The 18077-nt window shown below is 30.3% G+C and overlaps 1 protein-coding gene and 1 pseudogene across 1 annotated transcript; one reads left to right on the top strand and one right to left on the bottom strand.

Moving 5' to 3' along the window:
• The first annotated feature begins 5017 nt into the window (after window positions 1–5017).
• LOC105161933 (cation/calcium exchanger 3 pseudogene) lies at window positions 5018–7715 on the top strand (annotated as a pseudogene).
• Window positions 7716–10391: 2676 nt separating this feature from the next.
• On the bottom strand, window positions 10392–11505 carry LOC105161932 (LURP-one-like protein (DUF567)). The gene is made up of 3 exons (XM_011079798.3): window positions 11098–11505; window positions 10756–10989; window positions 10392–10673 (listed from the first exon to the last, which is right to left on the bottom strand). The coding sequence occupies exons 1-3, from the start codon at window positions 11323–11325 to the stop codon at window positions 10530–10532; spliced, it is 606 nt and encodes a 201-aa protein (XP_011078100.1). The 5' UTR covers window positions 11326–11505; the 3' UTR covers window positions 10392–10529.
• Window positions 11506–18077: the final 6572 nt, after the last annotated feature.

Below are 18077 nucleotides of genomic sequence, written 5' to 3'. Positions count from 1 at the left end.
TCATCATTTTAACGTCCGTCTAACAATTAATTTATTTCGTTAATCTCCAATAAATCTTAAATCAATTTCTGTCGTGAATTGAAATTGTCCTTTTTATTATGGATTGTTTTTCATTTTTAACTGTGTTTTTGTAGGTTTTAAGTGTTGTAAAATTTAAATTTGCATATATATACAATTATAAATATATATAAAAGAGACATAATTTGACAACAAATAATTAATTTTATCTCCAAATATATTCCATTCATATATATATATATACAATAATATACATATAATTCAAGACACGTACCAATTAAAAATATATGTCTCTCAAGATACAAAAACCAAACATATACAAACACCTATTTTACACTATCTTGAGTCATCTCCAAAAATTAAATACAAACATAGACACTATTTCTAATACATATTTATTTATCTATATTTTTCTCTCTATATCTCCATAAAACACTAAAAAACAATCTAAAAGTCAAACCAAACATAATGCATGTGTTTTCTTAGTCATTGCCCACTTGTCCTTCTCCTTTAAATGTAACCAACAGCACTACTTTTTTTTTTTTTATAAAGTGACTGTTTTGTCCTTACTTATTATATATTATTTCTTATTCTAATGATCGTTTAATTTTTTTTCAGTGTATTAAAAGTCATATGATCTAATCAATTAATTTCAATTGTTAGATCTTAAATTTATAAAAAATCAAGGAATTTCTGTTGTTGCTAGTTACATTATTTGTTGTAGTGTTTTTACCTAATCGTCTGGGGGCCATACAATTATTTTTTATTTGAGGGGAATACTTATAATTTTTAAAAAACGATAATAAAAGTATTTGTAATTATGTCAAATCCACATAATTAACTGTAATTCACCCTTAATTTAAACACATTTCTTATTTATGCCATTTGAAATAATTTAAATTTAAATTATATAATTAATCACTACACAAAAAAAAAAAAAAAGAGAGAAACTTAGCGACTGAAAGTATCAAGTGGTAATTTTAATATTGTCACTAAGCTAACTATATGTATTAGTAATAAAAATTTTAATTTGTATGCAATCTTTGTCACTATTAATAATTATATTGTGAGAAGATTAAAATAATTATTACTTAATTTTATATTTTTAAAATTATCATTTGATATTTTATCGTTAATTACATACATAATTACGTCAACATCTCAATAAAATGGACGCTATATCAATATGACTAAAAATAATAAATAAATTTTAATAATTTACATAAAGTAAGACAAATATTCATAAATATAAAGTAAGACAAATACTCACATACGTGATAGAATTTGAACCGATGACCTTAAACTTATTAACGGGACCTCAACCTTACATCTCATATTTCACCATCACTTTTATTCAATTTTCAAAGCATATATAAATTTACTATCTCTAAAATTTAAATTTTGTTCTACATTATTAATTGATCATGTCCGAGATGCATACTATTTTCTATTGGGCAAAATGGTCAAAGTAGAGTTACAATTCACAAATTCCTACTTTATATATATACATAGTCCCTAATTTTTCACTTTATTCCTCAAATTATTTATATTATACTATATTCTTTGACAAGTTATATCTATTTTAATGAAGAAAACATTTAAACTTTAAATATATTTTTCTGAATAAAAATTATGGATAAATATTAGTATTGAACATGCCCTCTATACATTTAATATAGATTTAGAGGATGTCTAGTTAAATTTATTTAAAAAGTCTTATAAGTTCATACATCTAATAAGATATTCTTAATATATACTTATAAGATATTAAATTTTAATTTAAAAATAAGTTCATAAACTGTTTCGATAAATCATATTATGGAGCTTATAAGATGTCAGTAATATAAAATTTATAATCCAATTGAAGGAATTTGTTACAATATGAGAAATAAGTTAGCAATTCCTTATTTTATTTTTTCAAAGAGCTCGTGAGTTCCAAATCATTTGTAAATTGCAGAGAAATTAGGTTTGGTGTCCCTTTCAATTTAAATATTTTCGTAAAGGTATTTCAGCCTCCATTACATGACAAGATGTTTAATACATTCACATTACTATTAAAATTCGCATTGACTTTTCTATTTTAAATTATATTACATATTTTATTTTATTTAGAGATAATTATATTTTTCTTCGGTATAATTTCATGAAAATTTATTATGGTTTAAAAAGTTATATACTTTTAAGATTTATTTTCGGCTCATAAATAAGTCTTACTATCAGTAAAATTCACCGAATTTGCTGCTATTAACAAAACAATCCAGATAAAACTCTGTATATACTCTCAATTGATTTATTACTGATTTATTGTGGGTCAAATAAATTATTTTATAATCAAATTACCTTTATAATCTTCACATGTTAATGCATATGAGGAGATATATCTTTGTCCTTATAAGGGTAATTTAGTTAGAAGAAAAATATTCGATCTGCAATAAGTTATTATAAGTCAATCGTGGCTACATATCAATTTTTTCAGTATTTTTCTCAATATTAATAAATTTAGTGAATTTTAACTAACGAAGGGACTTATTTGTTAGACGGAAACAAATATGTAATTTTCAAACCACATGAGGTCTATGTGTTATTACACCAAATCTCAGCAGATGAGAGTGTTTATCCCTTTTGTTTAATATATATAAAAATATATAAATATGCCACGCTATAATATTTTTTTCTAAATAAAATACATATTAAATGATATAAAAGATATACCATGATTTGAAATGAAAAGTAATATTGCTAAATTTAGGATAGTGATGATGAAAACAAACGTCTTACATTGATTGCAAACGAAAAGTTTGAGCGGCTTATAAGCTCCAACGCCTTATCTCCTTAATAAGGAAGCACCTTATCAAAACATAACCATAAGACTCATATAAAATTAGAACGAATAATAACTTACAGAACGAGACACCAATTAAGTTTCATGTCAAATCAGATAATTAAGCCCTTTTTGAAATTGCTCTAGCTGTAGTTGTTGACCCTTTTGGGTTTGGGATTTAGCGCAAGTGATATTCGTAGGATTATTATATGCTAGATTCTGATGTAGTACATCCATGGCCCACCAAATATTTTTTCATAATTATTATTATTATTTCTTTTTTTTTTGTTTCTGTATTATTTAATAATAATTGATTTCTTAGAGCAATTAATTGTGATATATTTTATATATTGACGTCCTATTAATCAAAGGATGTTCGCTTTCAAACTTTAAAAGTGCATTTTCAATTAGTCCTCACTCTTCCGGTAATAAATTTGGGCCTATTGGTATCAAATGAATCCATTTTAAAAATTAAAAGAATATAATTATATTAAAATATAGTTTAATAATGTGGATTTGCATCATACATATGTTGGTGTGACACAATTGTAAAGACCAGAGTAAAATTGAAGATCCTAACATCAATACAAAAATGATTCTTGATTTTCTTTTTTAAAAAAATACAATATAGTATCCATTTTTTTAATAATTATATTTCTTTCTTTCTTTTTTAAGTACATCAAGGACAGGGACAGGGACGGGGGAGCCTGATTTAAATTTAGGACCTCTTTTTCAGTGATGACAGGTGATGTCAACTCAACCAAATATTGATGATTTATAGAGACCAGGAGAATAAAAATTATATGTTTGGAGAAAAAAGATGAAGAGATGAACAATTCATTGTAATTTTTGCTTTTAGATGGATTTAATTTTAACCAAATGATTAATTGTATATCGAAAAGTAGTCATTATAACCCATTCCTCTTAATTAAATGCGCATTTAGATAAAATGCATCATAATGACAAAAACTAATAAAAATGAATCAATTTTAAATATGTATAAATAAAAAAATATTAATAAAATTTTATTAAACTTTATGATATAATATATATAATCACTTGATGAAAAAAGAAAAAAAGTATGAAGTAGGTAGTCTTATTTGTTCTTTCTTTTGTAGCATGTGGTCTATAAAATTGACACCTTGCTAAAAAGTATCTAATAATTAGAGGTCATGATTCATGGATACCTTCAACCAATCAACTTTGTTTTTACTCATTTGGGCTTCTTCCAACTGCTACTCATTTACAATTTTTTTTATTAAAATTTAAATTACGTGAACTTTCGGCATTATGATGCTATGTCTAATTATATAAATATTTTATTTTGTAAAAAAAATTTAAAATATATTTTTAAAAAATATTATTATATAAGAGCAATATTGTCTAAAATTTTAATTATGGGTGGTAAATATTATATTGGTTAGTTTAAGGGGGTAATTGTTATACGGTTAATAGTTCAGGGGAGCAAAGCATATTTTATCCTATTTTTTATTAAGTTTATATTCTTATTTTTTCATAAAATTAAAATATACAATATGAATATCAAGATAAAATATAATATAAGTGTGTCCTATATATAAATTCTTAACCAAAATGTAGCTAAAAAATATAAATAATTAATTTATTTTAAAAAGTACGCAATGAAAATTTTTTATTTATCAAAATTAGTTAATTTTTTTTAGTAATTTCATCTCAAGATTTTTAATTTCAATGGAGTGAATTAGTTTTGCTTTTTGTTTTTTAATTAAGTTCAAAATTTGTTTTTTTTTAAAAAAAAACCCAATTTTTTAAAAAATATAAAAAAAATTCTAAACGTCTCCAAAACATATAAGACACACAAATAGGTGTGTGTATAATGCGTCATATATCTTTTTTTTTTAATTTAAACATACGAATGCTGCATTCAATACGTGTTCCTGATACATTTAAATTGTGTGCATATTCAATACTGTATTAAATAATTTTTTAAAGTATTCATACATTATAGATTAATACGAATAATTATTTTTAATACTGTATTAAATAATTTTTTAAAATATTCGAGTATTGTACACTGATACAGATAATTAGGATAGTAGAGTTTGGGTTTCCAATATGGAAGGAGCAAGTGGAGAAACCGCACGTGGTCCACTGAATGTCTTCACAAAGCACTGACTTCTGCAAGAAGATAACCACCTCTGTCGGTTTACGTGCCAACTTTCCAAAGCGCTCCCGCGGTTACGCGCTCTTCTTTGCTTCTCCAACATTGTTTTTTTTCCCTTTTTTCTTTTTTTGGTTTGTTCAAATCATATAATAACCTTAATTATCAATCTTAGTTCTGGGACATTGTGAAATTTCTTTCGACTTTCTACAACCATCACACTCTCTGGTACACTCTGGGCACCCCTCTTTCCTCTTCTCTCTCCGATCCTTTTTCACTGTTGATGATTTGATGATGTCTTTTATCATGATCTTGCTCTGAAAAATTCTGGGCATGAAATGAAATGCTAAATGCTGAGTGTGTTTTGTTTGGGGATTTTGATCGGGAGCCCTAGATCTTTTATTCACCCTCGATACTAATTACTGGGATTCTTGAATTTTTTGGTCATCTGGTTCTGTCGGCGATCCCTATCCTGTGTGGGTTGTTATCAGGCGGATTGTAGGGGTTGAGTATGGAAAATCTGCGTCGTATTTTCTGTCGTACGCGCCCGAAATTTCGTGGAAGTTTCAATGGAGTCTGCGTCTTGGTTTTGATTTTCTTGTTTTTCAACAAAGAGGAGATTCTTCAGACCCCATACTCGAAGAAGCCCTTTTCAAATCTTCCCCAGGAGAGCAGCTTCACATATGATTCTCTTGAAAACCCGATTTCTCGGCGGAAACTTTATCAGAATAGTGTCGTTATCAAATCGTCGAACGACAATTTGATCACTGACGGGGGGTTAGAGAGCGATGATTTCCAGTCGAATAGAGAGCCAGCAATTTGCACTGAAATCTATCAACATAGGGGTTATAATTCCAAATGCGACTACTTGAGAGCCAACCCGGATTGTAATTCAGATGGAATTTTCAATTACATTCTGTTCTTTTACTGTGACTGCGAAAATATTCAGCCCTTGGGGTATTTTGTTCTGGCCATTTGGTTGCTTGCTTTGTTCTATTTGCTGGGGAATACTGCAGCTGATTACTTTTGTTGTTCTCTAGAGAAGCTTTCCAATTTGCTGAAATTGCCCCCTACAGTTGCAGGAGTGACTCTGCTTCCTTTGGGGAACGGGGCGCCCGATGTGTTTGCTAGTATTGCTGCTTTTGCGGGCAGGAACTCCGGTGATGTGGGCCTCAACAGTGTGTTGGGCGGAGCTTTTTTCGTTATTTGTATTGTCGCCGGGACTGTTTCCCTGTGCGTAGCTGAGAGAAATATACAGATTGATAAGAAGTGTTTTATAAGGGACGTGACATTTTTCCTCATTGCGCTTGTGTCGCTCTTAGTAATCTTGGTAGTTGGCGAGGTGAGTGTCGGAGGTGCTATTGCATTTGTTTCCATTTATGTGGTTTATGCCTTGTGTGTTGCTGTGGGCGAGTTGCTGAGGAAGCATGGCAGGAGGTTGAAGTTGGAGACCTTCTTGCCTTTATTACCCGTTACCGGAAGTGCGTTGTCTGGTGGAAATGCTGTTGGTGAATTTGACTCTACTCCTCTGCTTTACTCTGATACGGGGGACGGTGTACCACATCTCCAAGCAAAGCTGCCCCATTGGATGTGGGCATCAAATGTGATGATTTATTCCAACGAAGCGGTCAAGACGAGTGATGATGAAAGTCCCAAATACTTGTGGGGTTGGAGTGATGAGGAGATGGCTAGTGAACCGTCATCTTTCTCCTGTTCTAGTCTGTGTGCATTGCTTGAAATACCACTGGCGATTCCTCGCAGGCTGACCATTCCTATTGTCGAGGAGGGGAGGTGGTCAAAGACATACGCTGTAGGTAGTGCTTCCCTTTCACCCCTTCTTTTAGCCTTTCTCTGGAGCACTGCAGATAGCGACAGCCCTACATCTGAAGGGATTCTATATCTCACCGGTGCTATAATTGGTGGTATTCTTGGTCTCCTTGCATTTATATACACCAGCACTGATCATCCACCTCGGAAATTCTTATTCCCCTGGGTCCTGGGGGGTTTCGCAATGAGTATCATCTGGTTTTACATGATTGCAAACGAGCTCGTCTCATTGCTCGTCGCATTCGGTGTCATACTTAGAATCAAGCCGTCTTTGCTGGCATTGACTATCTTGGCGTGGGGAAACTCAATGGGTGATCTGATGTCAAACGTTGCCATTGCTCTGAACGGGGGGCACGGTGTGCAGATTGCTATGTCGGGATGCTACGCGGGGCCAATGTTCAACACTCTGGTTGGTTTGGGTATCTCTCTGCTCCTTGGAGCTTGGTCCCATAAACCAGCATCTTACATCGTCCCGAGAGACATCAGCTTGTATTCCACTCTCGGTTTCTTGATTTTAGGTCTCGTTTGGTCGCTCGTTGTGTTGCCACGAAATGGAATGCGGCCAAGCAAATTGTTGGGGGTGGGCCTAATGGCCATCTACTTGGGCTTTCTGACTCTCAGAGCCACCATTGCCATGGGTGATGGATCACTTAATGTTTCCCGTTGATTACAGTATGAGTTACATAGTGTAATATTTGACTAGTAAAGTTAGATATGAAATAGATTTAGGTGAAACTGAAAAGCTGTTAGTTTGCTTTGGTCTCATGTTGTAAGAAAGCTTGTAAAGTGCAGTATCTATGACTGTTAGGCACCATAACAACCTTGTCCCACAATGCAAGCTCATAAGATATGAAGCTCTGTATTTACTCTTTTACATTGAGAAAAACTCTTATTACTTTGATGATGGCACACACATTCTTCATTCAGATATATCTTTTGTTCAATCTAATTTTCATAACCTCAAAAAAACTTGGATGCCAAGAGTAAATAGTTGTCGGGCGACATGTTTGAACTCATTTTTCCAGACTGCGGCACTGCAGCTTTCTTCTCCTTCGGGTGGATTTGGCCCACCTTTTAAATAATTTAAAAATAACATGAAATAAAAATAAAAAAATATTCTAGTTCATTTGGGAATATCGCAATTTCAAAATTTCTCCGTTAAAAAATGATTCGGGTTGAGGTCATATGTCCACATTTTGAAGTACCTTGGTCTCAAAAGTTGATTAGATAAAGAGACGTTAAGCTTGTAAGGGTGGTCCAACTAGAATAAATTTGGTGGAATTGAAGAACTTGTATTATAATTTATACAATAGATTTTATTGCGCTTTTTTAAAGTTACGTGTGTCAGAACATATACGGTAGGGGTATGATGGTCATTGGCCTTAAGTTGAGGCTGATGATTCTCTATCAACTTCTGGAACGTTCCCTATAAAATAATTAAGAATGATTTTTTTAAAAAAAATAATATTATTAAGGTACTTATCGCTACCGTAGCCGCCCTCGGCCCGCTCCAGCCGTCGTCATCCTTCTCCTTGTAGCATCTCATGAACAACTCTATCTGCTTGAGCGACCGACCGAGCTCTGCCTCCTGTAGAAAAATAAAACAGTTAACATAATATGTATAAAATAATAATAAACCTATAAAGTACTATAATGTATTTACCAACTTTCTCTTGTGCATGCCGATAAAGAAAGATCCCTCGTGGTACACAGTCGAGGACGGCGTGGGGTTCGTCTTATTCTTCGACGACTCCTGTTGGAAATCCTCGCTGGCCCAGTACGCTTGGAGCTGGAGCAATATGTCCTTGGCCAACCAAACTGGCTTGACCAGGCTCGTTCGGCGACAGAGAATGTATAGTTCCTTTGTGCACATTCACAAACGGGTCAAGCATTGCTTTTAGCATTTGTAGCATATCATATGAACTTTTTGTTATAGTACTACTCAAGTTTATCCACTTTTTCCTGTCAACATTGTCTTTTCTATTTTTAACAACTTTTATTGGAAATATTAGCCTAATATTGTGATTATTGACATAATTATGTAAATAATATTATTATTGGGAATATTAGTCTAATTTTTTGATTGTTGACATTATTATGTAAATAATATTACTATTGAAAATATTAGCCTAAATTTTGTAATTATTGATATTATTATGTAAATAATTTTATTATTGAAAATATTAGTCTAATTTTATAATCATTGACATTATTATATAAATAATATTATTATTAAAAATATTGGTCTAATTTTGTGTATTGGCATTATTTTGTAAATAATATTATTATTGAGAATATTAGCCTAAATTTTATGATTATTGACAATATTATGTATGTAAATAATATTATTATTGAGAATATTAGCTTAATTTTGTGATTATCAACGCAAGAGTGTCCTTAATTCTAATAATGTATTTTAAATAGAGTTCCAACCATTTAGCATTGCTATGTTGGAACGATCCTGGGAGCGGACATTATACCTGTTATTTTGGAATACATGTTGACACAGTTTGACCGTTGTAAAAAGATAACCCATAAAAAATGGGAATCATAACGTCTATCAAGTTTAGTTACTATTGTGTTCCAATAGGAAATGGGCTTGGAAATAGTCGGTTGATTCATGCCAAATTCCATATTTTTTTGTAGTGTAATGAGTAGAGATTCAATCCAAATGCAATATATATTTGTTTAACGGGCCTGAAATTGAGTCTAGACCCAATAACATGCATTGGATTTGAATCTGAGCCTAGGCCTTTTCTTTTCTCAATGGGCTTGAGTAAGGCTCCATCTTACCTATTGATAGTCCTAATTCGAACCTAATTTGAATTAAAATTTTTCCTTAACTGAAATTTATAATTTGAATTATTATTGCAAAGGCATCATTTTCACACTCTAGAGGCATAAATGAAACTTGTTGATTCCTCCTCCATGATATATATTCCACTCATACAACAAATTAAAAAGAAGCAAAAGCAAGAAAAAGAGATCAGTTTTAATCACTTTTTGTTCTTACTTTCTTAAAGGAATTTAGGAATCAGAATATATACATACATATATATTCTTATTTTTCACGAAATGCTAATAATTCATGGACATGGCTGCATGAGTTGCTGCACCCTTTTTCTATGGTTGTAAATTCAGCCCATAAAGCTGAATATTCATGATAATATACAAAACAAAGCAAATAGAAAGCTAGCTACTACAATCATTTTGCTTGTTCCAATTTAATTATATATTTTCACTCCCAATATTCTATTATAAAATAATATGATTACATCTTATATTTTATTTAATTTACTATTACATGATGTAAATTTTATCATAATGTATATAAGTTGGAACTGCTGGAGTTAAAAATAAGCACGTGGGCCTATTTTTAATTCTTCAAGAAGGAAGAGAACAAAGAAACGACACAGAACCAACCTAGTTCCGTGGCGAATAGAGTCAAGTTACTTATGGCAGTTTGTGTACATCCAAACACATCATTAGCAATTAATGAAATTTCACTTTTATACAAACAATCTTGATCAAACACATTATTAAAAGGGTTATTACATCAATTAATATTCCAAAAGAAACAAAGAATTAAAGAATAATGGCTTCTGCACTACTAGTAATTGATGGCCTGCATTAATTCTTGCAACAAGTGGAATAAATGAATTTATTTACATATCCATATATATAGTGATATTGCCCTAATTGTGCAGAGATTTTATTACATCATCAACATCTTGTGGATCCATCATATATGTAGTCAAGAACAGCAATTACTCCCAACACAAAGGCTTGATCTGCTCCCTCCATTATCTTTACATGGTAAAAATCCCTGCCTGTCATCACTTGCTCCACCTCCTCCTTCACACCAACCTGCATATATAATACCATGCACAACAATTTCAAGAGAGAGAGAGAGAGAGAGAGAGAGAGAGAGGGAGAGATGTATCAGTACCTGTGCTATTAAGTGTCCGGTGGAGTCGACAATGCTGCAAGACCGATTCGGGAAGTCACCGTTGATCTTAAAGTTGCCGTAGCTGCTGGAGTTAAGGGAGATTCTGATGGGAGTGTTGCTTGAAAAACATGAATTCGGCTCTTTTAAGGTGAAAACATGGTGATGAGATCCTAAGTAGTCATAACTGTAGCCTTTCCATTGCCTTGTTAGGCTTAATGCCTCAACTATTTCTCCCTGCAACAAATTAAGACACAAACAATTAATGACTCAATCTTGATCATGTGATTGTCTAGACAAACGTTGTTGACGGGCTGGCCCCAAACCATGTTAGAAATCGTATACCTTTCGCCTGATGAGGAGCAAAGCGTTTCCCACACCGTCCCTGAGAATGAGCTCTTCTTTCTTGCCAAGAATTCCACAGCCATCAACCCAAAAAACCACCCTTTGGCTGCAATCAGCCACCACGAAACCACCACCGGTCACCACGTTCGGCCGCCTCCTAACCGTGAGAACCACCTCGGACGGTGAACAATAGACCTTGCTCACTATTGGCTTCATCATGTTGTTCATACTTAGACAGGTTTCCTTGTTTTTAGTATAATATCTTGCTTCATGGGAAGAATCAAATTTATAGACAACGTATGTATGTGTTGTTGTTTTGAGTAGTTGTATGCAATATCTTCAATATATATGTATATATGTATATATATAAAGTGAGTGTACAGTTGGGATGAATGAGTATACTGTTATGTAGTTCAAAATGGTTGAAAACATTAAAACATTCCCTAATTTGTGCATTTCTTGCAGAGATTTTCAGCCTTTGATCTTATCATAATACTCCCCAACAAGAGAGTACAATCAAATCACGAAACTGCCTAATCGAAGGGTCAAATCTGGACCGCATATCCTACTTACCTGTCAATTCATTGATTGCTCTTCCTTCTTTATATGATGGAGGAAGCAATACAAATTCAAAGTATGAAGGAAGAGTTCGTCACACAAGTATTTTATTGTCGAATGAATTCTCATAATAGAGTTTGTAAGTTTTCTTTTTTCTTTTTTTTTTTTAAAAAAAAGGAGTTTTAATCTAGACAAACATTCCTTAAATGGACCAAACTTTGGACTTATATATCAGGAACTTATAAAATCCGACCTAAAAATATCTAACATTATAATAATATCTAAGTATGAGGTATATCTAACATTATAATAATATCTAAATATGAGGTTCAAACGGCAACTATAAAAGAATTTTAAAATTTAACTAGCTTCAATAAAAAATTAAAATAATTTAAAATAATGCCTCGACAATGGTTGAGATGATGGAATTTCACGATGAATGTTGGTCCCTCATAATAACAGAAGTGAGCGATTGGGTTCTCGGTCAAAACGATAGGTAAATCACCCCGTAACTCATTTCAAATAAAAAGTTATGACTATTTGAAATTCCATCGTCAAACCACGTAATTAAAAGATTATATTTTCGACTGATACGCTCCCAAAAGGCTTCTGCCTCTTTTGAATGTTCTAAATTTGAAAATTTGAGTCTCTGTAATTTGTTTAATTTCTTCTTTTATGCAAATTCTAATTATAAAAAAAGAATACCATCATATGATTAAAGTATTTCAGACTGACGATTTTTTTTTTAATAATTAAAATGGCGATCAATAAAAATAGTTTTTTGAACATGATTATAAGAGTTTTTCATCATTGAAAAATATTTGATTTTGAGCAATAATTATTTCTCAAAAAGTAAGCAGATATTAGCAGTGTAGAAAGTAGACTAAAATCACTCTTCATAACTCAAAATGTGAGCAGATGAAATGCAAAATGACTTCTCATAATCAAGTTAGGAATCTATACCACCAAAAGAGTCATATTTAACAGATCTATCATCACCAGCGAATTCACATTTAACTCTGATTCAATCATATGATCTACATTATGAGAAATTATAATTTTTTCTCCATGAAGTACCACTTATATAAATGGTCTGAAGTTTGAACTTTTGAATTCATATTGTATTTGTTGTAAATTCATATGGTCCAAAGTACCACATATTTGTTGTCAAAATTCATATTTACCCCAAATTAACTTATTGTTGATGTATAGCAGATTAAACAAATATTTTTATGACAAATTATCCTTATACATCTTCACACGTTAATGTATATGTGAAAAAGGTACATATATTCGAAGCATCATCATAAGGGTAGTTTAGTCAAAATTTTGTTTTTTGTTAATATTAATAAATTCAATGAATTTATTTGTTAGATAATTGCAAAACTCAGAGTATTAGATGTATTACACTAAATTTCAGAGAAAGAAATTGTAATTATCTCTGAAATTTAGGTATAGGAAACAAAATGAGTAATAATTATAGTTGAATAAGTGAGAAGAAAGCTATATTTCCTCATTTATGGATTTCTTGCCAAGGCATTCACCCTCTATCTTATCATAATACTCCCCATGTAAGGGTAATTAATGGTGTACGACCAGATTACCAAACAACATCATCAATGCCTAAACAAAATTATCTACCACATAGAATGCTTACCTTAGTCTTCGCGAACACCTACGTATGAAACAACCCCTCCCCCCCCCCCCCCCAAAAAAATAATAATAATAATAATAATAATAAACAACTCTAATTGGGGTAGGCCATTTAGGGCTCTGTATTTATATTTTTGATATATAGTCTCTTTATATAAATTATTTATATTTTTTGAATAATTATACATACACTTATCGAAAATACTAATATCATTACACAAACTACAAATATTTTTTTGAAAAATTACATATACACTCTTCAGTAACATCGATATTATTGGGCAAACTATTTCTATTTTTTTAGTTGTAAGGAGTGATTTGTGTAATTATATAAAAAATAAATGTGATTAATATAAATAAATCATATATCAGAAGATATAAATATAATTATTCGTGAGATATATTTGGTTGCCCATCAACAATGACACCACAACCCAGTCCAATCACCATGGCCCAAGACCTGAGGCCCAATCAGGTAAGTACATTCATTTCTTCTTTTCCCTTTTTCTTGGGGGAGGGCGGATATGAATATATCCCCAAAAAAAAAAAAAAAACATATTATGATTTGAACTTATTTTGAACTGTTAATAAGGTCTAGCTTAATGAAATTGAAGCTCCATAATTATAAAATCGTGGATTCAAATTCAATCAATGTGCATATAGATAATTATTTGTTTTAGATAATAGTAATGATTTACGATTAATAAATATTTCATTGTGATTGATTGCTTTAAAATAACAGAAAAATGCAAGCAATCCTCTTGCAATGTCGTAAAATGAGAAAATTACCCTCTCATAAAAAAAATAGCAATTTAAAAAGTATATTTTTTTTACAATGCAATATTTTACCTTCTTATGTTTTTTGAAACTGAAGCAATTTATAGAAAGGTAAATTGCTTCATTTTAAAAAACACGGGGATGTAATTTGCTATTCTTTTTTTAAAGGAGGAAAATTTGTTGATCTGCAATATCACGTGGGGGTAGATTGCATTAAATCCTCAAAATAACAGTGTTGTTCATTTAAAATAATTTATTATGTAATCGGTTCAAATTCGATTAAATGAGTCTGAATTAAAATTTATTTAATAAAATGTACAACTTAGTAATTTCTTCATTAATTTTCTTTTCACAGAAACAAGAACTAAATGTAGGAGTGAGGGAGTGTCTCCAATAATTTCTATTTGAAAAAAATTATGAAATTAGGGATTTGGAAAAAGTTTAATAGAAAATTTTAAATTTAAATTATAAATTCAAAGGATTCTAAATCCTTAAATTCTCAATTTAAACTACATTTTGATAAATATTTATGAATTTTAAATTTCTGTAAAATGAGTTTATTTAAAACCCTTTCTCTGAATTCTCTAGAGAAATACTTTTATGTTTATCTACACTATATCTATACAATATATAAAAAACATATTATTTTCACTCACAAATAGCAGTTACTTACACCGTGATATTAATTTTTTAAATTATAAAAAATATCCTTTCGTATTTTTGACATCCATACTCAACTTCTTCTTCTCATCTATATGAGAGATACTATTTATCTATACTAATATGAAATTTTACTTACACCAAATTATTTTTGTATTGATGATATCCCTAAATTAATTTTATTATATTTGTTCATATTTTTTTTTAAATATGATGTGTTGTTCATATATCTTATTTATAATGCATTTTAAAGCATATATAACTGTTTATATATGCACACCGAAATGAGCGTGTCATAACGGCTAGTTAATATAAAAAGAAAAGTCACTACTCACTCATAACTAGAAGTTTGTAACACCACAACACCAAACTTCAAAACACCAAAACCTTTAAATATTTGAATTAATATAATTACTTATTTATCTCGAATGGTGTACGATACCATTTGATCACCTATTTATCCTTTATTTTCACTCATATTAACCGCATGATCCGCTTTCGATCATATATTGATTTTTGTTTTTAAACTTATATTTTATCTATTTGATTATATAAACACAAATACTACTTACCATGACAATAAATAAATTAAAATAAATTTAAACTGGGCCTATCGAGTCCGATATGGGGATACTAAGTTTGAATTCAATCGGGGGATCCTAAGTTTGAATTCAATCGTGTCGAGTCCTAAATCCAAACATTTTTTGATGGGTTGTATTTGTATTTTCACAAATTCATTTTAAATCCCGACTTGTTTATATCCCTATTATTTATTTCAAGAGTTGGAAGTATACTCATAAAACATTTATTAGTTTCATTTTCTTTTATTTTTATTTTTATTTTATATAATATAATATTTAATAATTGAATTATTGGTGAAAGTGGGACATAATAATAACAGGACTTATTGCCAATTTTTGCGATGATGTACCATATCCCTACATACACGTCATCGCCCATGGCTTAAAATTCAGCACTCCCATCAATTTCAATAGGTGTGGGGTACTGTCGGCTGAGTTCATCAAAATTCAGAGTTTCAACTCATTAACTTGGAATTATTAAACCAATCTTGTCTAAGCGGTTTGGTATAGTAATTCAGAATAAATTTGAAATTATAAACTTGAATATTAATAAATTTATGCATATTTCTTTTACTTTATATAAATTATTTATAATTATATTGATGTAACGATGTTAGTTGAATCGAGAGTTACTGTAATTTATTATTTATTGGTTTTAGTATATTGATATATTGATTGAATTAACGCAATGTTTAAAAAAAAAAAGTTGGAGCTATTAAATTCCCTAAAACAATTAATCAATAATTGCAAATTTGTTAGAAATATATATATTTAAAAATTACACTTTATGATTTTTTTTAAAAGAGAAAAATAATGTTATTATCAAAACAACTAAATGTTTAAATGTTTATAAGCATATTTTTAAAGCTTAAATGCATTTCGATCCCGTCATTTAGGTTATTAGCATTTTCGTTCTTTAACTTTCTAGGATAGTATTTTTGTCCTGCATTATTATATTTTTCACATTTTTAGTCAATTTTTTTTCCACTAGAGTTCGCCCTTCTCACCAAAAAATACACATACATCTCATGTGACTTTTTAAAATTGAGGTTATTATTCCTATTAGCTCATTTTTTTCAAATTTTTTGTTTTTTAACTTTTTAAAATATCATATTAGTCATGCATCTTTTTAATTTATCTATTTCAATCCTTTTTTTGTATTTGTCGAAGTTCACCCTTCTTGCACGTCGAGATGACTTCAAGCAAGCTCCAGTTGACAGATCGATTCAATAGAAAAAAATAAAATAGAATTGCATTACAATTGCCTTCATCAAACCGCTTATTTCCTTTTTCTTATAGCTATTATTATTTTCACTCTGTAAATTAAATAAAGCATTAAAAGTATTACAAAACTTGATGAAAGTCGAAAGAAATAATCATCATTTTTTTAAAAAATAAAATTATTAATTCATAGTTTATGAGGGCATTTTGATCAGTTTACCATAAAAAATAGATGAAAATCTAATGGGGACTAACAGTTTGAGCAAATTGTTATAAGATCTTTAAAATTGAGCAAAAATTATTAATGACAATTTTTTACCCAAGATTTAAAATGCAACAATAATCGGATACATTGTTTTTGTTGTTTATAGATATGACAATGAAATGTCATAACTAAAGTGACCATGGGATGCTTCTTCCACATCTTACATACAAACAATGAACCATTTGAAGAAGTCATCATTAATACATTTGTCAAAGTTCATCTTAACTATTACATATTAGTCCTTGTATCTTTTATAGGAATAATTGCACTTAGATACTTAATTTATGATTTATTTATACATTTTTTTTGCATGAAAGATATGGGGAGTTTGTATAATGATGTTGACGTTTTTTGGGGAGTATACATGTAATTTTCTAAAAGACACTGGGGTTTTTTATAAATGATGGTAACGTTTCTGATGAGTGTATGTATAATTTTTTAAAATGCAGGGATAATTTGTGTAAGTAAACCATAGGTGAGGGATGTAAATGTAACTATCCCTTCTTTTTTTATTTCATTCTTTCATAAATGTTCCGTTTATTCTGAGTATTTGGCTAAATGAGTGATAGGATTTGATTAAATGTAAGTTTTAAAAAAAAAGCCCGTAATTAATTATAAATCATTTACTTTCTAGGATTGATTAATAGAATAAAATTACAATTTGCTACAATATTAATGGCTATGACTAAAAGTTGTAGTAAATAACTATTATTTATTACGGTTAAATAAAATCAATACAAAAACATTAGATTTTTCCATCAAGAAAAATTATTTACTATAAATAAGAGCCATGGTTTTTAATCATGCCAAATATTTTAGCTACCTTAATAAAAATCACAGGTATTAACTATTGATTATTCATAATTAATAATTATTTATTATTAACCATGATGATTAAATATTATATTTGTGGTAATGAATTGTGCAAGTGAGCTAATAACTCAAACCTCCCTCCCTCCCAGTAAATTGGTAAGAATGCTGACTCCATAATGTGATGTAAACGAACTATTAGAAGGCATTAAAAATTTGATCCAAACTTGTAAACTCAAAGTAAACGCGACAATTTGAATTGCAAAAACATATAGTGGTAAGTGGTAAGACTAACAGCAACAGCAACAGAGATTCTGATTTGATCCTCCCCAAGAAGGAGCTTTGTTTTTCAGGGGGGGGGGGGATTGGGAATGGGAAGAAGAAGATGTACGGTGACGAAAGCAAATCTATCAACTCCTTTTTATCTTTTTAATTTTTTACCCAATACTGTAAAA

The sequence above is a fragment of the Sesamum indicum genome, linkage group LG5 (genome assembly GCF_026168435.1).
Source record: "Sesamum indicum cultivar Baizhima isolate 11 linkage group LG5, ASM2616843v1, whole genome shotgun sequence".
Lineage (NCBI taxonomy): Eukaryota > Viridiplantae > Streptophyta > Magnoliopsida > Lamiales > Pedaliaceae > Sesamum > Sesamum indicum.
The sequence above is the reverse complement of the archived record's forward strand: the minus strand, read 5'-3'. Positions and strand labels throughout refer to the sequence as shown.

Bases quoted from the DNA above. Each gene is read 5' to 3' on its own strand.
- LOC105161932 (XM_011079798.3), bottom strand. From the start codon at position 11,325: ATGAACAACATGATGAAGCCAATAGTGAGCAAGGTCTATTGTTCACCG. The intron at 10,990-11,097 runs GTATACGATTTC...AATTTGTTGCAG, and splicing joins TGCTCCTCATCAGGCGAAAG to GGAGAAATAGTTGAGGCATT. The intron at 10,674-10,755 runs GTACTGATACAT...TTATATATGCAG, and splicing joins CCGGACACTTAATAGCACAG to GTTGGTGTGAAGGAGGAGGT.